This window comes from Lagopus muta, chromosome 2, assembly GCF_023343835.1.
Source record: "Lagopus muta isolate bLagMut1 chromosome 2, bLagMut1 primary, whole genome shotgun sequence".
NCBI lineage: Eukaryota > Metazoa > Chordata > Aves > Galliformes > Phasianidae > Lagopus > Lagopus muta.
The window spans coordinates 60,193,982-60,214,526 of record NC_064434.1 but is presented as its reverse complement, the minus strand read 5'-3'; the positions used below and the strand labels follow the sequence as shown (position 1 = coordinate 60,214,526).

The window sequence follows — 20,545 nt, the reverse complement described above, 5'->3', positions numbered from 1 at the left end:
AAGATGTTATATTCTAGTATAAGACTTAAGTTGGTGTTGGAACTTGTCCAAATAGGACCAACTTAGCTGAACTTTGAGGTATTTCCTCCATTAAAGTCAGAGACAAGAAAGCATGTAGTGTTAGAGCTATATACTGAAACCTATTTGAGAAGTTTGCTAAGTTTGTAAAAGATACATGAGTACTGTATTTTCTTGAAATGGGTCTAGCACCAAATGACTAGACTACATTGAAATAAGCAATGTATTAAGACTGTTTCATTATAGAGACAATAATTTTTCAGGTAAAAATGCATTCACAATGCTTGGAGTAAAAATTTACTGTAGGTAACGTAAGAATTAAATCACGAAGTATTACTGGAATACATTCACTATTTTATACTTGAAAAACACAAACCTTTTTTCTTGATACTGTTGGAAGTTAATATGAGGAGGTGGTAAAAAGGAGTTGTGCTTGGTTGATTGGTTTGTTTGGTGTTTTTTCTCCACTTGAGGATCTGTCATTCTACTGCAGCCAAATTTTTAGAAATCTGAAACATACTCTGTATTGTGAATTATTAACAGAATAATTGGTGAAAAACTTTGTCAAGTTTTAAAAAGTTCGTTTGTGTACAGGCACAATTAAATAGCGCCAAGCAGGTGTTTAGAAACATTTAACATTCTTAAAATGCATAATAAATAAATAATTGTGTTTACTGTTTAAAATAGAAAAGCACTTTTTAAAAAAACCCACATCAATATCTTTTTATTTTAAAAATGCATCTTTTTTTTTAATAAAGAATGGGAAACAGCAAGGAGCTCAGAGCCTCCTAAAGAAAATATTCAAACTACGCAGAGTACTGCAGTTGATAAGAGCACAGTGATTACAACACAGACAGAAGCTTACACGCAGCCAGTCACTATGCTGCAGGTTTGTATTAAAGTTTGAATTTGCAGAATCTCCACACAGCTGGAGGGGTAAGTTTTTATTCAATACAGATTAACTTCAATATTAAGGAAAGTGCCTAAGCAAAATATTTAAAGCCCTGTGTTCTGAATAGTAGATTGTTGTAGTCTATGATGCACAGTAATTTGTGAGAGCCATTGAGTATCTGCTGTATTTTCTTCTACCTGATAAAACATGATTTTATTAGCATCTAATCAATAGCTGTCTATTATGGAAGGCTGGAAGAATGCGGTGTAATTTTCCTTGAGTATAAGCAAGTATAAGCAAGTATTGAGCACAAGTGTGAACTCCGATGCCTTACGTCAAACTCTTAAAATCTTTTTTGTTATGACCAATGAAAGTGTAAAATGAGAAGCAGTTGTTAAATAAAAAAAAACTTGTATTCATATTGTCATTTTTTCTTAACGTGTCTAGACACTGGCAGCACTTGAGTTGACGTGATGTTACTATGAAATTAACATTTTTGCATTTACTTGTGCTGAAGTCTGTGCTTTTACGGTTTTTTCTATGTTGTCCCTGGTCTTCTTATTTCAACTTCCTCCCAGCATAGACTGTGATTCATTTAAAAATACATGTATATGTGTCTACATGTGTATATTGCTTTTATTCTGCTCTGTATTACTTCTGAGTATTCTGCACTGTGCCAAAATGCACAGCTCAAACAGAACATAGAACTATTATATAATTTCCAGGATTTCATCAGGTTTGTTAGAGTATCACGTGCTAACCTCACAACACTCTGGCACTGTTCTGAAATATTTTGTTCCTTCTAATGAGAATGGAATGACTGTTTCTTAAGTGCCCTCAAATTGCCAGATTTTTTCTCTTGCCCTCCCTCTCTCTTTTCTTCCTTTTTCACCCCTACTTCTCACCACACTTTCTTTCTCTTTCCCTCCTCCTTTTTGTATTCCCCTCTCTCCCTAAGTAATTTTCTATACTTCAATTAGCATAATGTCTAACTGTGCATTTTCTGCTCCTTTAGAAAAATGAAAAAATAGCATAGGATTCATCCAGTGGCCTTATTTATCTGTTACGCAGATACTATTCCAGAACGCAGTCTAATTCTTCAGAGCCTTCAGAATATAAAGTTTTTGGGTACATTTAACATTTTGCATGAATTGCAGGCAAGTCAGTGAATAAACTCTTTTAATGTTACTGAATGCTGTAGGCATTTAAATTACTTTTTTTTTTTTCTTTCCATAAAAAAAAAAGATTCCAGTAGCTCCAGCTGTGCCTGCTGTTAGCTTAGTTCCACCTGCGTTTCCTGTCACAATGTCTGTCCCTCCTCCTGGTTATAGTGCCATTCCTCCTCCACCCTTCTTGCGAGCAAGTTTCAATCCTTCACAGCCACCTCCAGGTAAGTCAGTAAGGAGAAAACTGAATATGTAATAAGTATTCTCAACCTGTGTGCTACGTATATTTTGCTTTGTACAGTTTTCCAACAACTTCTGGTTATTGCTTGAGCGAACTCAAGAGTCTCTAATTTTAACCCAATATGAAATTCCTAATGTCTAAAAATGATTTCTTACATATTTTGTGGAGCATATTACTAAAGCTGGATTTTTTTGTTTGTTTTCTGATTGTTTTTGTTTTTAATTTTTGGGGAAAAATCAAAATTAAGAGATTCTTAAAATTCATCTCCTTTCTTTGGAAGATTTTGAAACTCCTAATGAAAATATGATACCTATTTGGGTATTGCTGACATAAATCCCTTTTGAAGATGAGCACGCAGATCTTTTACAATAAAGATGGATTGTTTTTTGAAAATAACAACCGTTGTCACATCTTCACGTACTTGTGTTGTTCACTGGTTTTGAGTGATGCAACTTTCCAGGACAAATAATATAAGTAAGGTTTTAATGCAAAATTATATTTGTTTGTCACTGTAATAATTTGTACATTTTCCATATAGGTTTTATGCCTCCTCCAGTTCCTCCTGTTGTTCCTCCTCCTGTTGTCCCACCACCTGTTGTCCCACCAGTTGTTCCAACATGTAAGTTTGATTCTTCTCATAGTTGCTGTATGTCATTAAAAGCTTACTTGTTTGATATACTGCTTATCACTTAATGAAAAATATATTAGTCCTGTCTAATGGAAAATAGGAATATACCATGGAGTAACTGGGGAAAAAATAATGACAAATGAATTATTTAATATTTGTATGCATAGTTTAATATTTTTACTTGTCTATAACAGATGTATCTATTACTTAAGCTATCAAATGTTAGTTGCTGAGTAATTTATAATGATTTCTTTTTAGTTAGCCTTTTAACTGTTATCAATTTAACATGTAAGAGTGTTTTTAAAGAGTACTGATTGGTTATGGTGCCTGCAGTTCAAATTCTCTACAAAAAAGTAAAGATTAGAGTGCTGATTGAACATTAAAAAAAAAAAAAAATTATTAAAACTACCATAATTCTTACAGTAATTAAAAGAATATTGATTTATTATCTTGATACCTAACAAACTAAACATGGAGGATGCAGATATGGTTACTGTGATGCACTTGTGTTTTTTCTCTACAGCTTTAGTACAGCCTCCATTACCAATTGCTCAAGAGACGATGAAGGATGTACCTTTTACTGGCCTGGTTCTACCAGTTGTTGGCACAGTTAGTAGCAATCTAGCTACTCCAACGTTATCTTCTGGAAGCATCTTTAATCCTCTGCCAATCAACAAACAAGAATCTGATGAAAAGGGATCTCATCTTGCAGACCTTCAGATTTCTTCCAGTGAAAATGGTAGAGCTGGTAAGAAATGTTTTTGTCTGATACTTTCGCATACAATAAACATCATCAAGCTTAAGAGGTTTTTTTTGCTGGTCCTTGTCCAATACACTAATAAATAGAGTTGGAAGTAGTATGCTAAGTATAATTTTCAGTTTAAAATGAAGGAGTAAGGGAGATCATCTTTATCACAATCTAATCATTTATTCCTAGCAGCTTTTTCTTGGGAATCTTTTCTTTATAGATTTGAGAAATAGAGCTAAATCTCTTGAAAACATTTTAGAAGTGCATTTGTTCTACATGAACAGTAATGCAAAAAAGCAGAGTAGAATAAAGTAGTATAAAATTTAAAGACCTATGTCAAGTATTTTAATATTTCACTTGCATAAATTGGGTGATAGTTGTGGAGTTTGTCAATTTTAAGCTGCTGTACTTTCTTTACTATATACAGGTGCTAATTTCCATGGCTTAATGTCTATCCTCAACATGATTAAAATGATCTATGTTCCCTGTAGAAACTGAGACTGACCTCATCAGCAGTATCATTACTCTGAATGTATTACTTGAATAATGGATTAAGTTCTGTTTTGTTTCCAATATTATGCTGCATTGGCATTTTCTGGTAACTGTTCTTCTTGTTGCTTCATTTTAGTGCAAAGTGATGTCTCAAGTAGCTCTGGACTTGTTGGAGGAATGCAGCCACCCAGTGTCTCAAGCAGTTCTGGGTTAACTGGAGAAGGCCAGCCACCCAGTGTCTCAAGCAGCTCTGGACTTGCAGGCGGAGTACAGCCACCCAGTGTCTCAAGCAGCTCTGGACTTGGAGGAGGAGTGCAACCACCAACTGTTTCAAGCAGTTCTGGTCTTGCAGGAGGAGTGCAACTACCCAGTGTCTCCAGTAGCTCTTCTCTTGCAGGAGGAGTTCAGCCAACCAGCGTCTCGAGCAGCTCTGGACTTATGGCTGGAGTGCAACCACCAAATGTCTCAAGTAGCTCAGGGCTTCTAGCTGGAGTGCATCCACCCAATATCTTAAGCAGCCCTGGCCTTCTACCAGGAATGCAGCCTCCCAGTGTTTCAAGTAGCTCAGGAGTTCTGGCAGGAGTACAGCCACCGAGTGTCTCAAACAACTCTGGTCTTCTCCTAATGCCACCACCGAACGTTTCAAGTAGTTCTGGACTTATGGGAGTGCCACCACCAAATATTTCAAGTAACTCTGGACTTCTGGCAATACAGCACCCAGCTGGTGTTCAAAATATGCCTCATTTAAATATTAGTAGTCAAAGGATGCCAGGAATGCCTCTCATAGATATCCGTCCAGGCCTAATGCCCCATTCACCTGGACCAAGGTTTCCATTAATGCAGCCAGGAATACCACCACAGCGTAGTATTCCTCCTCCAGCAATCCTTGATCCATCTCTTCACCCTCCACCTCGAGGTCCTTTTCCTCCAGGAGATATTTTTAATCAAACAGAAAGACCTTTTGCAACACCAGGAAGACAAAATATTGATAGCATTTCTAATCCAGAGAAAAGGTTACCACTTGGAGGCGATAATATTCAGCAGGAGGGAGACAGAGATTATCGCTTTCCTCCAGTGGAAAACCGAGATAATCTCAACAGACCATCCCAAGTGGATGTCAGAGATTCTGTTGGACGACCACCAGTTGATCCAAGAGAGGGCATAGGAAGACCTCCAGTAGATGGAAGAGAACATTTTGCAAGACCTCATGTTGACATGAGAGAAAATTTTGGAAGACCAGGTATAGATAATCTTGGTCGAAGAGAGCATTTTGCTTTCAATTCAGATAAGCACTGGGGACAAAGAGGAGATTATGATGAAAGAGAGCACCATGCCTTTCCTATTTATGGTGGCCCTAAAGGCTTCCATGAGGACAGAGAGAGATTTCGGCATGTAAACTATAGGTTTGATAGTAGAAGTGGTCCCACCTGGAATAGAGGATTTGAACAAGATGCTCACAGAGATTTTGATGACCGCAGAAGACCCTGGGAAAGACAGAGGGACAGGGATGACAGAGATTTTAACTTCTGCAGAGAAATCAATGGAAACAGGTTTGGAAGAGACAGAATGTCAAACAACTGGATCCCCCCTCCACACCCACGGGTTTTTGAATACTTTGATGGGGCCACTTCCCAACGCAAAGCGGATAATTTGCCCCAGGTAAACGGTGAAAATACAGAGACAGAAAGTCAACCACCAACTGCACAGGTGCAGGATGATCCAGAACTTTATGAAAAACTGACATCTTCCGTCGAGATAAACAAAGAGAAGAGTGACACAGAAGCTGATATAGAAAGTGAACCAGTGGTAGAAAGCACAGAAACTGAGGGGACATAATCATCACTCAGTAGGTAAAAGATACCTTTTGTAAAGTTGTCATCTCTCTGTAATAGATAAATGGCTGACTGGACCTTAGTAGTTCACTTTTGTCTGCCAGAATTAAGTTAATCTGATGTTCATGTTCATCTTTCACTTAAATAACTGTACAACTGACTTGTATAGAACACTGTTCTTAATTTGAACATGGTAGGTAAACTTTTTTTTTTTAATTTCTCTGGTAAAACATAAACTTGCCCCCACTTGCTTTTAATTTCATAAAGGTAAAATAACAGCTTGTCAAACAAAGACTTCCTATGGAAGACAGTGGAATTTTTTAGATACTACCCCTAGGTTGGCTATTGAAATTGTTATACTTGAAAACAGGTGCTGGTGTATCTTGTCCGTGTTTTTAGGCTGCTGCAGAATTTTAAAGTATAGACAAAGCTGTGATATTTTATGTTCCTACAATTTGGCAGAAAATGAAATGGCCCATGTTACTTAAGGAGCATAACACAGAGATTAAAAGTGATTTTGTAAAATCTACACTATAGTCTCTGTTTTCTCTAAAGTAAGTGTTTTGTGGTTTGTTCCTCGTACCGCAGTGGGTTTAAAAAACAATGCAAAAGTACATTTTAATGTTGGGTGCATTTTGTTTTTAGATGCCAATAAAGCATATTTGTTTGATAACAGTGTTCTAGGTATTGTATTTTTTTTTTTTTTAAAGAAACCTGCAAGCTATAAAAACTTGGAACCAGCTATGATATATGCTTAGCTAGTTGTTGCAAAAGGTTTATACTACTTTTGTAAGACCAATGCAACAGCTATCATGTGCAAGAAAGATGTGTATGGTTTTTACATGGAAAATCATGCAGTCATGCTAGTTTATGTGTATAACATATGTATGTAAATATTTGTGTAAACTCTTTGTAGATACTACTTTCTCTGTGCGTGCGTGTATGTACACACACTCACAGAATATTGCAGACAATTCAATAAAATTGAAAAAAATAGGTTAGAAAAATGTTCACCTTCTTTAGATAGTAAGATTACAAAGTGTATCGCTGTGATACTGTCAAGCTTACATTTACCTTCTTATGCTAGTAGATGTATGAAGTTCTTACTACTTACAGAAGGTGAAATATGAGACACTGTAAGAATATACAGTAATATTTTAGCTTTTCTTTTTTAAAATGAGGATACATGTGAAGCCAAAATTAAGTATTTGCATTGTCTTGTTTTGTAACATATTGGGTATTCTGGATAGACAGTGGTAGTGTTTAAGTACTTTGTGGTGGTTTTTATTGACTCAAAGTCCCAAAGTATTGCATGAAGAGTAAAAAGCTGTTGTTGGTCTGAAAAATCCTCTTTTTTTTGTTTGTTTGTTTTAACAGAAATCAGGGGGCTTTGTGTTTTGGTGGCTTAATACTGAAGGAGAAAATCTTGTTAAATTGCTGAGAGGAATTGGCTGCTTAGGTAAATGAGTAGCACTATTCTCTCTTATTTCACATACTTTGCTGCTTATGTCCTTCAAATTGGTGGTGGAGCATTTAATATTGTAAGATTTTCAATTTGTTTCACTGAAATGCATTCCACCAACTTCTTTCAACGTAACTTTTGTTAAAATTCTGTCTGAAGGCATTTCATTTAGCTCTGAAGAAGTTGTTATTCTCTTGCATAGTAGTATCAGAGAGGTGGATTCTGTTATCCCAATGCCTCTTTTCTAGAAGAAATGTTTTTAGCTCAGATTAGAATTTTGATCTTTACTGTTAAAGTGTAAACATGCAAGTTTTAATTCCCCTTCCAATTCTTCCAAAGGGATGACAATATGAGTGTGTCATGTGAGTGTAAAGTACAAGCAAGATTTTGGAAGCAGAATCAAGTTATACATGTGTTTCTTGCCATCTTCCTCTGGTACATGGGTTACTTTTTCATGCTGTGACATGGTTCAGTTTATCGATTATAGGGATTTTTATTCTGGACAGTAAAGAGCCAGCTTAATGAAGGTAATCCTTTGAAAAGAGTGGATATGACTGGTTCTTTATCTACTATGCAATCAGTAGTCATTAGGGTGTAGTGAGGTGAATTAAATAATTATTGCTTTGACCTTGCTGATATGTTTATTCCTAGAACATGTCTTGCGATTTGAGGTGAACAATATTTAAAGTGAAAGTACCTTCATGTGCAGTCTGTATGGCTCAAAGAAGTTGCTTGATAATGCTGCGCAACCTAGCAGTAGTATTCAGGTCAGGCAGATACAGTTCTGGAAGTCCAAACATGCAAAACAGGTGTGAGGGCACTTCGTGTATTTAAGGGATTTTCTTTTTTTTGTTTTTGTATTGTAGACTGAAAATACTTCAGCCACAGACCATGTAAATACTCAGAATCAAACACATATTGGCAGTAGCTTTTGTTTACAAATGTTTTGTTAAATGCTTTTTTAAAACTAAAAGTTAATCTGTTTCTCTAAACTGAGATCTACAGTATGCTAAATTACTCATAGTATGATGGTATAGGTAAATTACTAGGTAGAGAGTTTAAATAATTCAACTAGTAGTGGTATAAAACAATGTATTATTTAATGACTTTTCATCTTTGTTAATATCTTTTAAACGTTAATAAATTGGCTACTGTACGTATGTGTTACACCATCAATTTCTAACAGAATTTTTTCTAGAATAAAATTTTATTGTACAGTTTTCAGTTGCATCTTGTTTACAGCTAGAACTGTTTCATTTCTTATTTTACTGATTTGGAGTGCAGATGAATATTACCAGAAGAACAATATTCAGTAATACTAGCAAACCTAGTATGGTCTCTTCAACTTGCTGGTGAAAAAGTTTGAGTGAAAACCTTCTCATTTTAGATTAAGCCATGGTAAAGCAACATATGCCTTGAAAGGAGCTGTCCTAGCATCCAACACTTTGATGTAGTTAGCAATAGCGTTGTACTTTTTCCTAACACAAAGGGAAGAGTAAGAGAGGGACATAGAGAAAATAGGGGCCAGGCTTCTAGGGAGCAGTTCTCATTTATGCCAGGTTAAAGCCTTCTGCCATGACAAAAGCTATTCATTCTAGCAACTTAAAGCAGCTGATCCATACTTGGTCTTTTTGTCTACAAAAGTGATATGTATGAATAGCTCCAAATAGTTCTGCAGACAACACAAACAATATGTTTGAGTATGCACATTCACTTGAAAACCTCATGCATTAGTAAGTTGTTTAATGTTTGTTTACCATTTCAAACAGCCTGTGATTCTGACTTCACTTGAACAGAATGATAGATCCATTAATATTATAAAGATGAAACATAGCCTTTATTTACTATAATGACACAGTCCCTTTGCTGAAGATATATTCTGTGAAATATTGGTACACTTTTGTTTTTATACACAGTGCTCCACATTGTTACTGCAAACTCAAGGGAATAGGTTGCGAGATTCCTACAATTTACTAGAGTAATGTACCACCCTTCAAGCCATGTCAATGATTTAAATTGCTTTATTTCTGAAGATGCCTTGAATAAGGCAATACAGGACTACTGTAATCAAGTCTACAGTGTGGAATGAATAGACATTAGTTAAGCCAGTATTGGAAGACTGTCAAATAAATTGTCTATAGAAGATATTTGTAAAATAAGCCAATTTATTGCGGTGATCTCTCAAAACAATGTCAGCAGTTTTGAGCATGTCCAGGGATACATTATGCCAGTCTTCATAGAAACAAAGAATGGTTTGGTTAAAAGGGACCTGAAAGATCATCTAGTCCAACTCCGTTGCAGTGGGCAGGGACACCTTTCACTAGATGAGATTTTACTATATTAAGTCTCATCCAGCCTGAACTTACACGCTTCTGGGGATGGAATATCTGCAATTTTTCTGGCAACCTGTTCCAGTATCTATCAGTCTCATAGTGTAGAATTTCTTCCTTACATCAAATCTAAATCTGTCATCTTTTAATTTAAAGCAATTACCTTTGTCATATCACTACACTTCTTGATAAGTCATCCCTTATTGTCTTTCTTGAAAGCCCTTGTGAGTACTGGAAGACTGCAAGGTATATATTACTTCCCTAGAGCCTTCTTTTTTTCTAGACTGAACAGCCTGGACTCTCACAGCCTTTTCTCATAGAAGAGGTGTTTCAGTCCTCTGATCATCCTTGTGATCGTCCTCTGGACTCGCTCCGACAGATCTGTGTCTCTCTTGTGTTGGCATCCCTGGATCTGAAGATAGTGCCTGCAGGTGATGTCTGACAACAGTGCAGTAGAGAGCATCAGTCAGTCATGTCACTTTATCTGATTTCTCTACTTTTAACGCAGCCCAGGATAAAATTGGCTTCCTGGGCTGCAAACACAAATTGTGTGAAGATTTTCATCCACCAGTACCCTCTCATAATTTTCTTCAGGACTGTTAGCATGTTCATCCGTTCTGTACTGATTTGAGATTGCACCAGCTCAGATGCAGCAGCTTGTACTTGTCCCTGTTGAATTTCATGAGGTTCATGTGGGCCCATTTCTCAAGTCTGTCCAGGTCCCTGTAGATTGCATCCCTTCTCTCTAAGGTGTTACCAACACCACTCAGCTTGGTGTCACCCACAAACTTGCAGAGGGTTCATTCGACCCCGCTGTCCATGTCACCAATGGAGATATTAACCAGTATCAATCCTCATGGATTGTCCCATGAGGGACGCTACTCATCATTAGTCTGCCTGTGGACATCGAGCTATTGACTAGAACTCTTTGAATGTGACCATTCAGCCAATTTATCCATGCAATAGTCCATCTGTTAAATCCATGTCTGTCTAATTTGGAGATGAGAATGTTACATGGGACCATATCAAAGTTGACATCAAGATGACATCAGTTGCTCTTCGCTTTATCCATCAGTGCTGTCACTGTCGTACAAGGCCACCAAATTAGGCATGCATGATTTGTCCTTTTTGAAGCTATGCTGGCCATTTCTAATCACCTTCCTGTCTTCTGTTTCATCTTCATGCCTTAACATGGTTTCCAGGAAGATCTACTTCATGATCTTACTAAGCATTGAAGTGAGGCTGACTGATCTGTAGTTACACTTCTTAAAAATGGGTGCTATGTTTCCCGTTTTCAACTTACCAGGTACTTCCCCTGACTTACGAAAGGTGATGGATAATGGCTTAGCAACTTTATCTGCCAGTTCCTTCATTGCCTCATCTTCTGCATGTAGCAATTAAAACTTCTTATGCTCTTAGAAAAATATCTTTCAGTATCTGCCAGCTCCTTTATCTCCTGAGATACTCTCCCAGGAAGTCCTTTATCCACCTTTAGCAGCTGAAAGTTTGCCTCCCTGAGATCCTTACTATATTTTTAGGCCAGACTAAATTCCTCAGGAACATGAATCCTACTAGGACATAATCACTGCAGCCCAGGCTACCTCCAGTCTTGATTTCTCCAGTAAGTTCCTGTGCATCAATGATCAGCAGATCCGATGACACTTTAAAGTGCTCATTTTGTTGATAGATTTTCCACTAAGTCAAACCTTCAGATCATTTAATTTGAAGCTGGTAAAAATTTCATTATTTTTGATTCCAGTAATATAGTTCTAAAATAACAACAACCAAAAAATGGCTTTTCTATTTTAATGGGATTTTATATTTTACTTAATGGAATTTTCTATTTTAAAGGAATCTTAAGAGTAAGAAGTTTAAAACAAAGTGTCAGAAGATACTGAGAGTAACTAGGACAATTTTATTGTTGCTAAGTAAGGTGATAAAGGGATCTTTCTCTATTGATTAGCTAAATTGCAGTTAGCCACATTTGCCTTTCAAGTGCTGAGCTTTCACATGTAAAGATGTACTGAGAAGCCATCTACTTCTTGTGTAGCTGAGAGAGACTGAAAAAATATGGAAGCAGAATCTCTTAATTTTGCTGCAAAATTTCAAACTTTGTTGTGGTTGTTTTAATTTGAAGCCATTTAAGTGGACAAGAATTGCAAAAAGGTTGGACTTTTGTTTACTTTTTTTTTTTTCCTCTCCAGGGGCAAATTTTATATCATATTGCAACTAGCCTTATATTTCTCCTTGAAGCATCATCTTAGTGGTGGTATTCATCCCACAAAGTTTGTGCAAGCACTTTGAGTACTCAACATTTTGAAGTTTTGTTATATCTCATAATCAAGAAAGATTAAATAGAGCTACTGAAAACAAAATCTGTAGCACCTCTTTAAGAGTAGTAACTTTTAGGGAAGGTGTATAAGGTCTGGAAAGTGATTCTTGAAAGCAGTAGGATACTTAATAGTTGAGTTGGTAGTTTTTTGTTCTTTGTTTCTCTGAAGTTGATAAACTGTAAAACTGTATTTGCCAAAATGATTGTATTCCATTCTATTTTGCACAGACTTCATGAAAAGGGGAAGTTTCACTGAGCTTCTACTGTTACTATCTTACAGATGTTCAGCTACCATGGATTAGAGGAAGGCAAAGTCTGATGTGTGCACTCTTAAAACTCAAGTAGTTGCTTGATTGATTGATGTGCAGTTGAAGATGACTGTATTTCTCTTTTTAAGAAGTTTAAAACGCACTTGCATGGAAACAGTGCAGTCTGTTTAGTAATCTTATTCTGTAGTTTGTCATTTGTCTTTTAAAGTTAACTCCCTAATGCTAGTTTTAATTCTCTTCTTATAAAACTAAATCACACTGATTCCTTTAGGTGAGGAATTTATTTTGTTCTTTACAGATAAAGTCTTCTCAAGTAGTATTTCAACCTGTTGAAAATTCTAGCAGACACTATGAATTGGACCTAATACAAGCAATAGTTAGATAATGTCCAAGAAGGAATGGCTTGCCAACCTAGATTGATATCAAATAAAACTTACAAAATGTGAATAAAACTTTCTTTTTTAGATTTAATGAAAATGAATACATACATTTTGATTAAATATTCACTCAATAAGAAGCAAGCATCCAAAGATATTACTAGTCCAGAGCATTTTCCCAAATGTTGTTCATATGACAAAAGAAAAAAAGGAAAACTAGGAAGGGTCAGATAGATGTGTAAGTATTTGTAAGTTTACAATATCTTGGAAAAATTACTTGATAGAAACATGAATACATCGCTTTTGGCTCTTTTAAGTAGTAGGTGCTGCAGAACACAGAAGGCTCCAGGTAAAGAGTGAACCAACTTGTCTGGAAGAAATGTGTGGAGCTGAGATGTTAGTGTAAAATCCGAGAGTTACATTGCCTTGCTCTTGTTACTCCAGTCTGAATGCTGATTAGAGGATGCTCAAATTTGTTGCATTTTCAATTACTTCTGGTGTTCAGGTATATGACCAATACAGACACAGTAAGTGACAAGTTGTGAATGATGAGGTTGGTGGCCCTGCGTGTGGCAAGGTAACTGGAACTTGGTGATCCTTGGGGCCACTTCTAACCCAAGCCATTCTATGATTCTAAGACCAGTTGTTTACCTGTGAGATTTTGCCATTGGCTTCACTGAATCCAGAATTTCAGACTCTGTCCAGTGTGTTTTCTCTTTAGCAGCCATTAGAAAAGCTAAGGTGCTAGATTATCTGGTTCTAGTTTCATTTTCTGATTTCTACTCTTTAAAGCCTAAAGCTCTCTAAGAGGTAGAATGTGTTTGTTTTTATGATTTAATTCATAAGTAAGTATTCATAAGAAGTATTCATAAGAAGTATTCATGAGCAGGCATCTCTGTTAAAGGCTGTTCCAAGACTCTGAGAGTAGAATGGTATGAAATGTGCAATCTATGAGAGTAGATGTATGAAATATTTGAAAAAACTGCAGGTGTTGTACTTGTATAATCCTCAGCAGGATAATTCATGAAGTGAAAGAAAGAAAGCTAGTTAAACACACTGATCTTACCTTCTTTCTCTTTCCAAATGACCTTGCTTTCTAAGGAGGTCTTTTCAGTGCTGCATGCAGAGAAGCCCCATACTACATGGTCGCTGTTCTTGGTTTAGAATCCAATATGTATGCACTGGTTTTCTTTTCTCCATCTTCTTATCTTCCATCTACTGCTTTTTGGAAAGGTTGGGATTTATATTTAAGTAGCTTTATCATCAAAGAATTAAAAAAAAAAAAAAGCACTAGGTTAATAAATTTTTCTTATTTCATTTGAGAATGTACTGCTGAGTTCTTCTCTATGAATTTCCTTTTCCAACAAATTCTTGCATTTCTGTTTGACCAGAATAGATATGATTTAAAAAAAAAAAAAAAAGAGAGAGAGAGACATGATAGTCTGGTTCCAATATATTTAGGAATATAAGTAAGATGACATTTCTCACAACACCCAACGGTTTATGCTATTAAATGCAATTTGAAAAGTTGAGATCACAAAGTGACTTCAGGAACTGTCTCATGCAACAGCTGCACATCATAGTGAATGCCAAGATCTTGCATTTCTCCTCTTCTTCCCTTACCTTGTTACTAGAATATTTAGTCTCTTTTTCATAATGAAGAAATTTAACAAAAAAATTATCTGTATTTCACTTCTCCCAACTTTGAGAATTAATTTGTTCTGAATGTCCCTGATCTTGTGACAGAAAAGCAAACATCAATCCAAAAGGAACAAATATGTGAAAGCAATTGTCTAAACACTTCCACCGTTATATCTGTAAAATAGTAAGACAGGGAAACGCTGCTAGGGAAAGGTTTTAATTCACAATCTGCATTACCAACTGATTGGCTTCATTTTTGAAAGCCCTCTGAAAATTTTGTATTTCAGATGTGCTTCCTAAGCCATTTCACTGTTGCTCTTTTGTCTCCTTAACACATTTCAAAATTGGGACCTATTAAATATCTTACAGTATAACTTAGTAATTATATATCTCATCTTAGAATGATTGTTTAGCACTGACTTCAGGTACATATGAGAAGATAGACAATATGTTAGAATTTGTTATTGTTAAACTACTGATATGTACACACACACACACCCCTAGGTTGCTCTGAAAGTAATGCCTCCTGTTTATTTCCATAGAAATTACAGCAGATACAAGAAGCACAACACTGTATGATGGAGCAAATTCTCAGCTATAAAACGGTTTTTGAAGTTTTTGAACAGTTTTTGAACAGTCACGAGCAGTTTAGCTATGCATTTTTGCCAGCGATGAATAAGAGCCTGCACGCCATGCTGCGTGCCGTGCTTGTAGTGATCTGCACCAGTGAAGGTGAACCTCAGAAACACACCACCCACCAACTCACTGTGCTCACATCCACTGTTTGGTATTTATCAGTGTTCAGTAAGCATTGATGAATGTCAGTGGGTGCAGTCTTTCCATTACTGAGGAATTCAGTAACACCCCTTACCTTCATCCACACTACTGTGGCAAACGCCGTTTTGTCAGACTGCCCCTCTGCTGCATCTGTCACATGTCAACAAAATGTAGTGGAATATTGGTGGGAAAGTTCAACATCTACTGCCATAGGCATCTGCCTTGTGGGCCAACATCATAAAATAGGAGGCATTACTTTTGGAGCAGCCTTCATATGTTTATTCTGTAGATTTCTGTTTCTAGGTCCCATTTTCCAGAGAAGGGCCAGGAATCAAATTCTGCAACACTGCAGTGTTCCGAACTTCTGCAGTACTAGTAGGTGGTTGCCTCAAATGTACTGTCTGCTCATCTTTGCATTCCCACTTCTTATGCAGTCTTCATGCTTGGGAACTACTGGCATCCTGCTGTCATCACTGTTCCTAACCAAGGTGTTCTTAGGGCTCTTTTAGAAACCTTTAGAATCCTTCTAATTTCATTCTTCTCAATTTCTGAAAAGCTTGAAATATGAAACCTCACATGTTATCCTTAGACACACAATCTCTATTGTAGTGACAAAATACCTATTTATATTTCCACTCTTGTTTCGTTTCCTACAGTTATATAGAATGTTTTAAGTTGGAAGGGACCTTAAAGAGAACTCAGTCCCAACCCCCTGTCTTGGGCAGGACTTCCACCCACCAGCTCAGGCTGCTCAGGGCCTCATCCAACCTGGCCCTGAGCATCTCCAAGAAATTGGGCTTCCACAGCTTCTTTGGGTAACTTGTTCCAGTGTCTCACCATGCTCTGAGAAAGTAATTTCTTCCTAACATCTAACAAATTTCCCTTCCTTTAGTTTAAAGTCATTCCTCATTATTCTGTCACCATCAGGCCACGTAAAATGTCTGTCCCCCTCCTGCTCCTAAGTTCCCTTTAATTACTGGAGGGCCACACTGAGGTCCCCCTAGAACGTCTCCTGTCTAAACAAGCCCCGTTTTCTTCAGCAAAAGGTCTCTTCAGTGAGCATTTTGAAGCTGATTATTATAGCATGATTTCCAATGTCTTCAGTCTGAAACTAAATATATTCTTCAGAGTTTTGAAGAAACAATTTCTGTATACTCTCACTATTCTTCTATGCTTCTCCCACCTACATGTGGGAAGAAGCATAAATACATGTGGCGTCCAGTCCAGGCACCTCAAACTGCATTCTTGCTTCCTTAATGAGGAAAGATGCACTATGTCCCCAAAAGATTTACAGGTTCTGTGAAGATCAGCTCCTCAGGGTATGCGCAATAAAGCAAGCATGTGAAAAGAGCAAGCCTCTGTTGTCAGGCTACCTTATCCAGGTTTTGAACCTCTCTTTGCAGCCATTGGATAGAGGAAGACTGAAAAGGCAGTCGAATGACCCCTCACTGACCTTTATCTTTATGGGGGCTCTCAGTCCAGCAGCTGGTTATTATTCCTTTCATAAAGTGTGGCCAGATCTGAGTCATTCATTGCAATCACTTCTGAAACACTAAGCAAACCTCAAACCATGCTAAAAGTAGCAAGGTACACAGGTACTTGGAATCGCTAGGTCACACCTGTGACATAGGTGAGATGTGCTGTCCCTGCCACATGCACCATTTTCTATCTCTTTAAAAAACAAAAAGACAAACTTGAAATAAGCAAATCAAAAAACAACTACTATTGATCTTTCAATGTTTAATTTTCTTCTGTGTGAAATAGAGCTGATTTAATAGCATAGCAATGAGGGGAGTTGCATATCCCCACCCAGAAGTAATTGGTAGGGTGAGGATCTCCATGCCAGTGTTATTTAATTTGTTGTTTTCAGGTGGTTATCAAATCTTTCTTTGATCACTGCACTTCTAAAACAAAAAATGTTCTGGTTGCATTGAATTTAAACATTATAAATTTGCTTTATTTTCTTTTTATTCTTTTACCTTTTATCTTTCGAATGTACGTATATCAGTTGAATGCACCTTTGAAAAAATACCTTAATTGTTTAGTAGTTAATTTCTTCTTTTAGAAATGAAGCTTCTGAAGCTTTCTGCATTTATTTCCATTTAAGTGTATCACAATATAGTGGAGGAGGATGCAAAAAAAGAAAAATAAAAATAAGAAAAAAAATTCAAGCATCAGCAGAATTGCGTAGAAATAGGGAAAGCTTTTCTTTCAGTTAACTGCACTGTATTTTATTCTGCACTCTAAAATTATGAACGCTTTCATAATCAAATCCATAGATCATAACAAATCGTTACACGATAAAATATCATGAGATTTTTCTTTCAAGGGATCGTAGTTTTTTGGAATTAAAATGGACCACTGTGGAAGCTCCTTTTGGAAAGATGCAAAAGAGTACATATTCTTTAACTCTTTCTAAACGTGCAGATTTGTTAGCAATGCATCGAATGTGAGATGTGAAGTTCTGTTCTTCAGTGTTCTAGAATTGATTAAATGTGTATTTGAAACCAAAAGATTTACTGTAGTTTTGAAGAACTGTGAAATGAAGGGATTTCAGAGGGATGTGCATTTGCTGGATTTTATGTGTTCTCACGGTTATGATGTAGAGTTGATGCCAAGCTTGCTCAAGTAAGGCTACTGTTGAGTGTTAGCACTATTACGCTACGGTGTTTTGATTTGCTTTAGTTTTTGTTCATCTCAAATACGTAAAGGTTTGGATTAAGGCAGCTTTGCAAACCATGGCAATTCGTGTGTAAACCTGTGAACAGCTGAGAGGAGTATTGCAAACTGGAGAGAAGCAATAATTTTACAATAGTTTTACTATTTTACATAGCTTTTACAAACTGCGATGTTTGTAAAAGCTATGCTAAAGAGAAGAAAGTGATTCTGAAAAGAAACACTAAATGTTGACTCCTATTTTCTTTGTGAGTAGGATGTCTGTCTTAGTTTGAAGCCATAATGAGAAACAGCTGAAATATCTGCTAGTGAAAGGGGTGGTTTCCTTTTAAATACAATATAGTCACTGACTTCAGTTTCCTTGCTAAGGTTTGTAAGATTCACCTGATCTACTTGTTCTTTTGAAGTAGGACAGAATACTAAAATACAAATGCTTAGTTTGAACTATTACAGAAAAAAAAAATGCAAGTAGATTTAAACGAGTGTTTAGAAGTTACAAGTAAAAGCATAGGAGCAGAAAACTTGCAGAAAATTTGGTATGAAACATCCTTGAGCAAGTAAGTAGTGTCCACTCAATATTAATTTTCATTTTGCACTTATAAAATAAAAAGTTTTTTGCAAACATTTATTTTTGAATTTTTGAAAATGAATTTGGTATCTCTTCTTACTGTTGCTTGCAGTTGACATTTCTTTTTCTTTTTTTTCCCTGGATTTTGCTTCAGCTTTATTAAATTGGTGTCCTGACATTTGGCTGCTTGCTGCTCTGAAACCAGCAGAGGGTGCACAGAATGTATTCAGCTGTAGCTGTTTCTTCACGATCCCTTGTGTTACTGCTACATAGGAACCAGACAACTGCCCTCCTAGGCCCTATTCAGGTATCACTTGAACATGATTCTCAAAATAGTTCACAGCTGTGCTTCAGTGCATGGTTTTCCGTCCACCTAGTGGAATTTTCCTGGCACTATCTGTCAGATTCAGAACGGTGCCAGTTCCTATGCGCTTGTTCTTGCTAAAAGGAGCAGACGTTACACGTTCATAATTTCATGGATCTGAACCTACTTGAAAAGATGTTGTTTGTCACTCTGATATTTTAGGAGAAAGGTCTGTGAAAGTGGCTGTTGAGCTATTTCTCTGCTTTTTAACTGAACTGTAATTGACCTGGCAGAGCTTTGCTGGGAGCTGCCACCTCTCTCCCTACTCTGACCAGTGAGCAGTGCCTACCAGGTCCCAGATCTTACCTGTCACATTACAAAGTAGTTTGGACTTAGAAAACTGTCAAAAGTTTGTTTCCTTCTACATGTCCTGATGAGAGCCAAGCAGAGTTTTCTCTGGGCTACTTTCTGCTCTTCTCTTTGTGATCTTCAAACACCTGTTATTTTATGAATTGGAGAAATGTGATCAGGAGAGCTCAGTTGAGGGAGTTGCTTTACACTGTCTTTAGAGTCTTAAACTGTCTTGTTTTTTTCTCTGAGTGTAAGAATCCTCTGTTTAACTGCTGTGTGGTGTTTTATTATGTGAAATCGTCTTTTTTTACAGTATGATGCATCATGTCTGAAAGGAGACTAGATGCATATGCTTCTGGAAAGTGCTGAGAAAAGAGCTTTTACCCAAAATTGTCTGCTCTTTTACTGGGTGCTTGGTAGATTTGTCACAGTGATGATTTTGATCCTACTAACTTTTAAATAATATTCCCCTATATTTATATAGAATATGTAATTGCTCTCAGTGAGATCAGTTTTCTTTTTGGAGTAATGTTCATGGGCTCATATATAGGTAATAGAATGTATATGATCGTTCCGTGGATACTATACAGGAGCACTTTAGCCCAGTGAATTATAGAATCACAGAATGGTTTGAGTTGCAAGGGACCTCAAAGCCCACAGATCCTCAGGCCCCTGCCAGGGGGAAGGCTGGGATTAGGCTGCGCAAGGCCCTGTCCAATGTGGCGTTGAATACCGGCAGTGAAGTACTGATAAAAATTTGTTTCCAGAACAGGACTGCTGTAAATGTGTTCATGCATTTTTGATGTTTCCGGATAACAAAACTCCGGCAGGTGAGAGTTTCAGCAGATTCCTTGTTATTAGACAGTTTGTGTGTATTGCCAGTGGCATGCAAAAGGAGTGTGCCAACAGGAACCCCTTTTCACATCCTGTTTCTCTGACAGTGACTCCTCTTTCTTGTCACCCACCTTCTGCTTCTCTGCAGGCCTTATGGCACCTTGCCCTTGCTAGGTAGCTAATGGAGTGCAGTGCATCTTTTGATCAGCATATCCCGCCAAATGCAGATGTCAGAAGTAGCTGCTATCTTACATCCTTACCTATAAACCCATCCCCTACGTCAGTCCTGTGAGAAATACTATGATTCCTTCAAAAAACTGTATAATAATTGGTCATTTATAGGATCAAGTCTAATGAATAAGAAAAGGTAGACCTTCAGCTTTAATCGCCTGCACATTTGCTCCAAGTTGATAGTATTTATTTTATTAGACCCATCACCTGAAAGATTTCTTCATGAAGCCCTTGCCTTTATGCATTCTGTTTAACAGGTCATGTATTATGATAGTGAATATGCCAAATAACATATGGAAATTGTATATAATTTTTATTCATATTCTATAGAAACATTCAGTAGTGAGTGTATTGGATGCATGAGCATGTTTTATAT

The 20,545-nt window shown here is 36.9% G+C and overlaps 1 protein-coding gene across 8 annotated transcripts in view; it reads left to right on the top strand.

Moving 5' to 3' along the window:
- Positions 1-20,545, top strand: part of SCAF8 (SR-related CTD associated factor 8) — a 155,159-nt gene that overhangs the window by 52,720 nt on the left and 81,894 nt on the right. For 4 of the 8 annotated variants that reach the window (XM_048937671.1, XM_048937670.1, XM_048937669.1 and 1 more), the window contains exons 16-20: positions 777-907; positions 2,156-2,300; positions 2,856-2,936; positions 3,469-3,693; positions 4,322-6,236. In XM_048937671.1, coding sequence (XP_048793628.1) covers positions 777-907; positions 2,156-2,300; positions 2,856-2,936; positions 3,469-3,693; positions 4,322-6,021 — 2,282 coding nt within the window. In that variant the 3' untranslated portion in view covers positions 6,022-6,236. Of the gene's footprint in view, positions 1-776; positions 908-2,155; positions 2,301-2,855; positions 2,937-3,468; positions 3,694-4,321; positions 6,237-7,394; positions 13,658-18,603; positions 18,717-20,545 lie in introns of those variants that run through there. The other 4 variants (XM_048937668.1, XM_048937664.1, XM_048937667.1 and 1 more) reach the window with 3 other exon arrangements.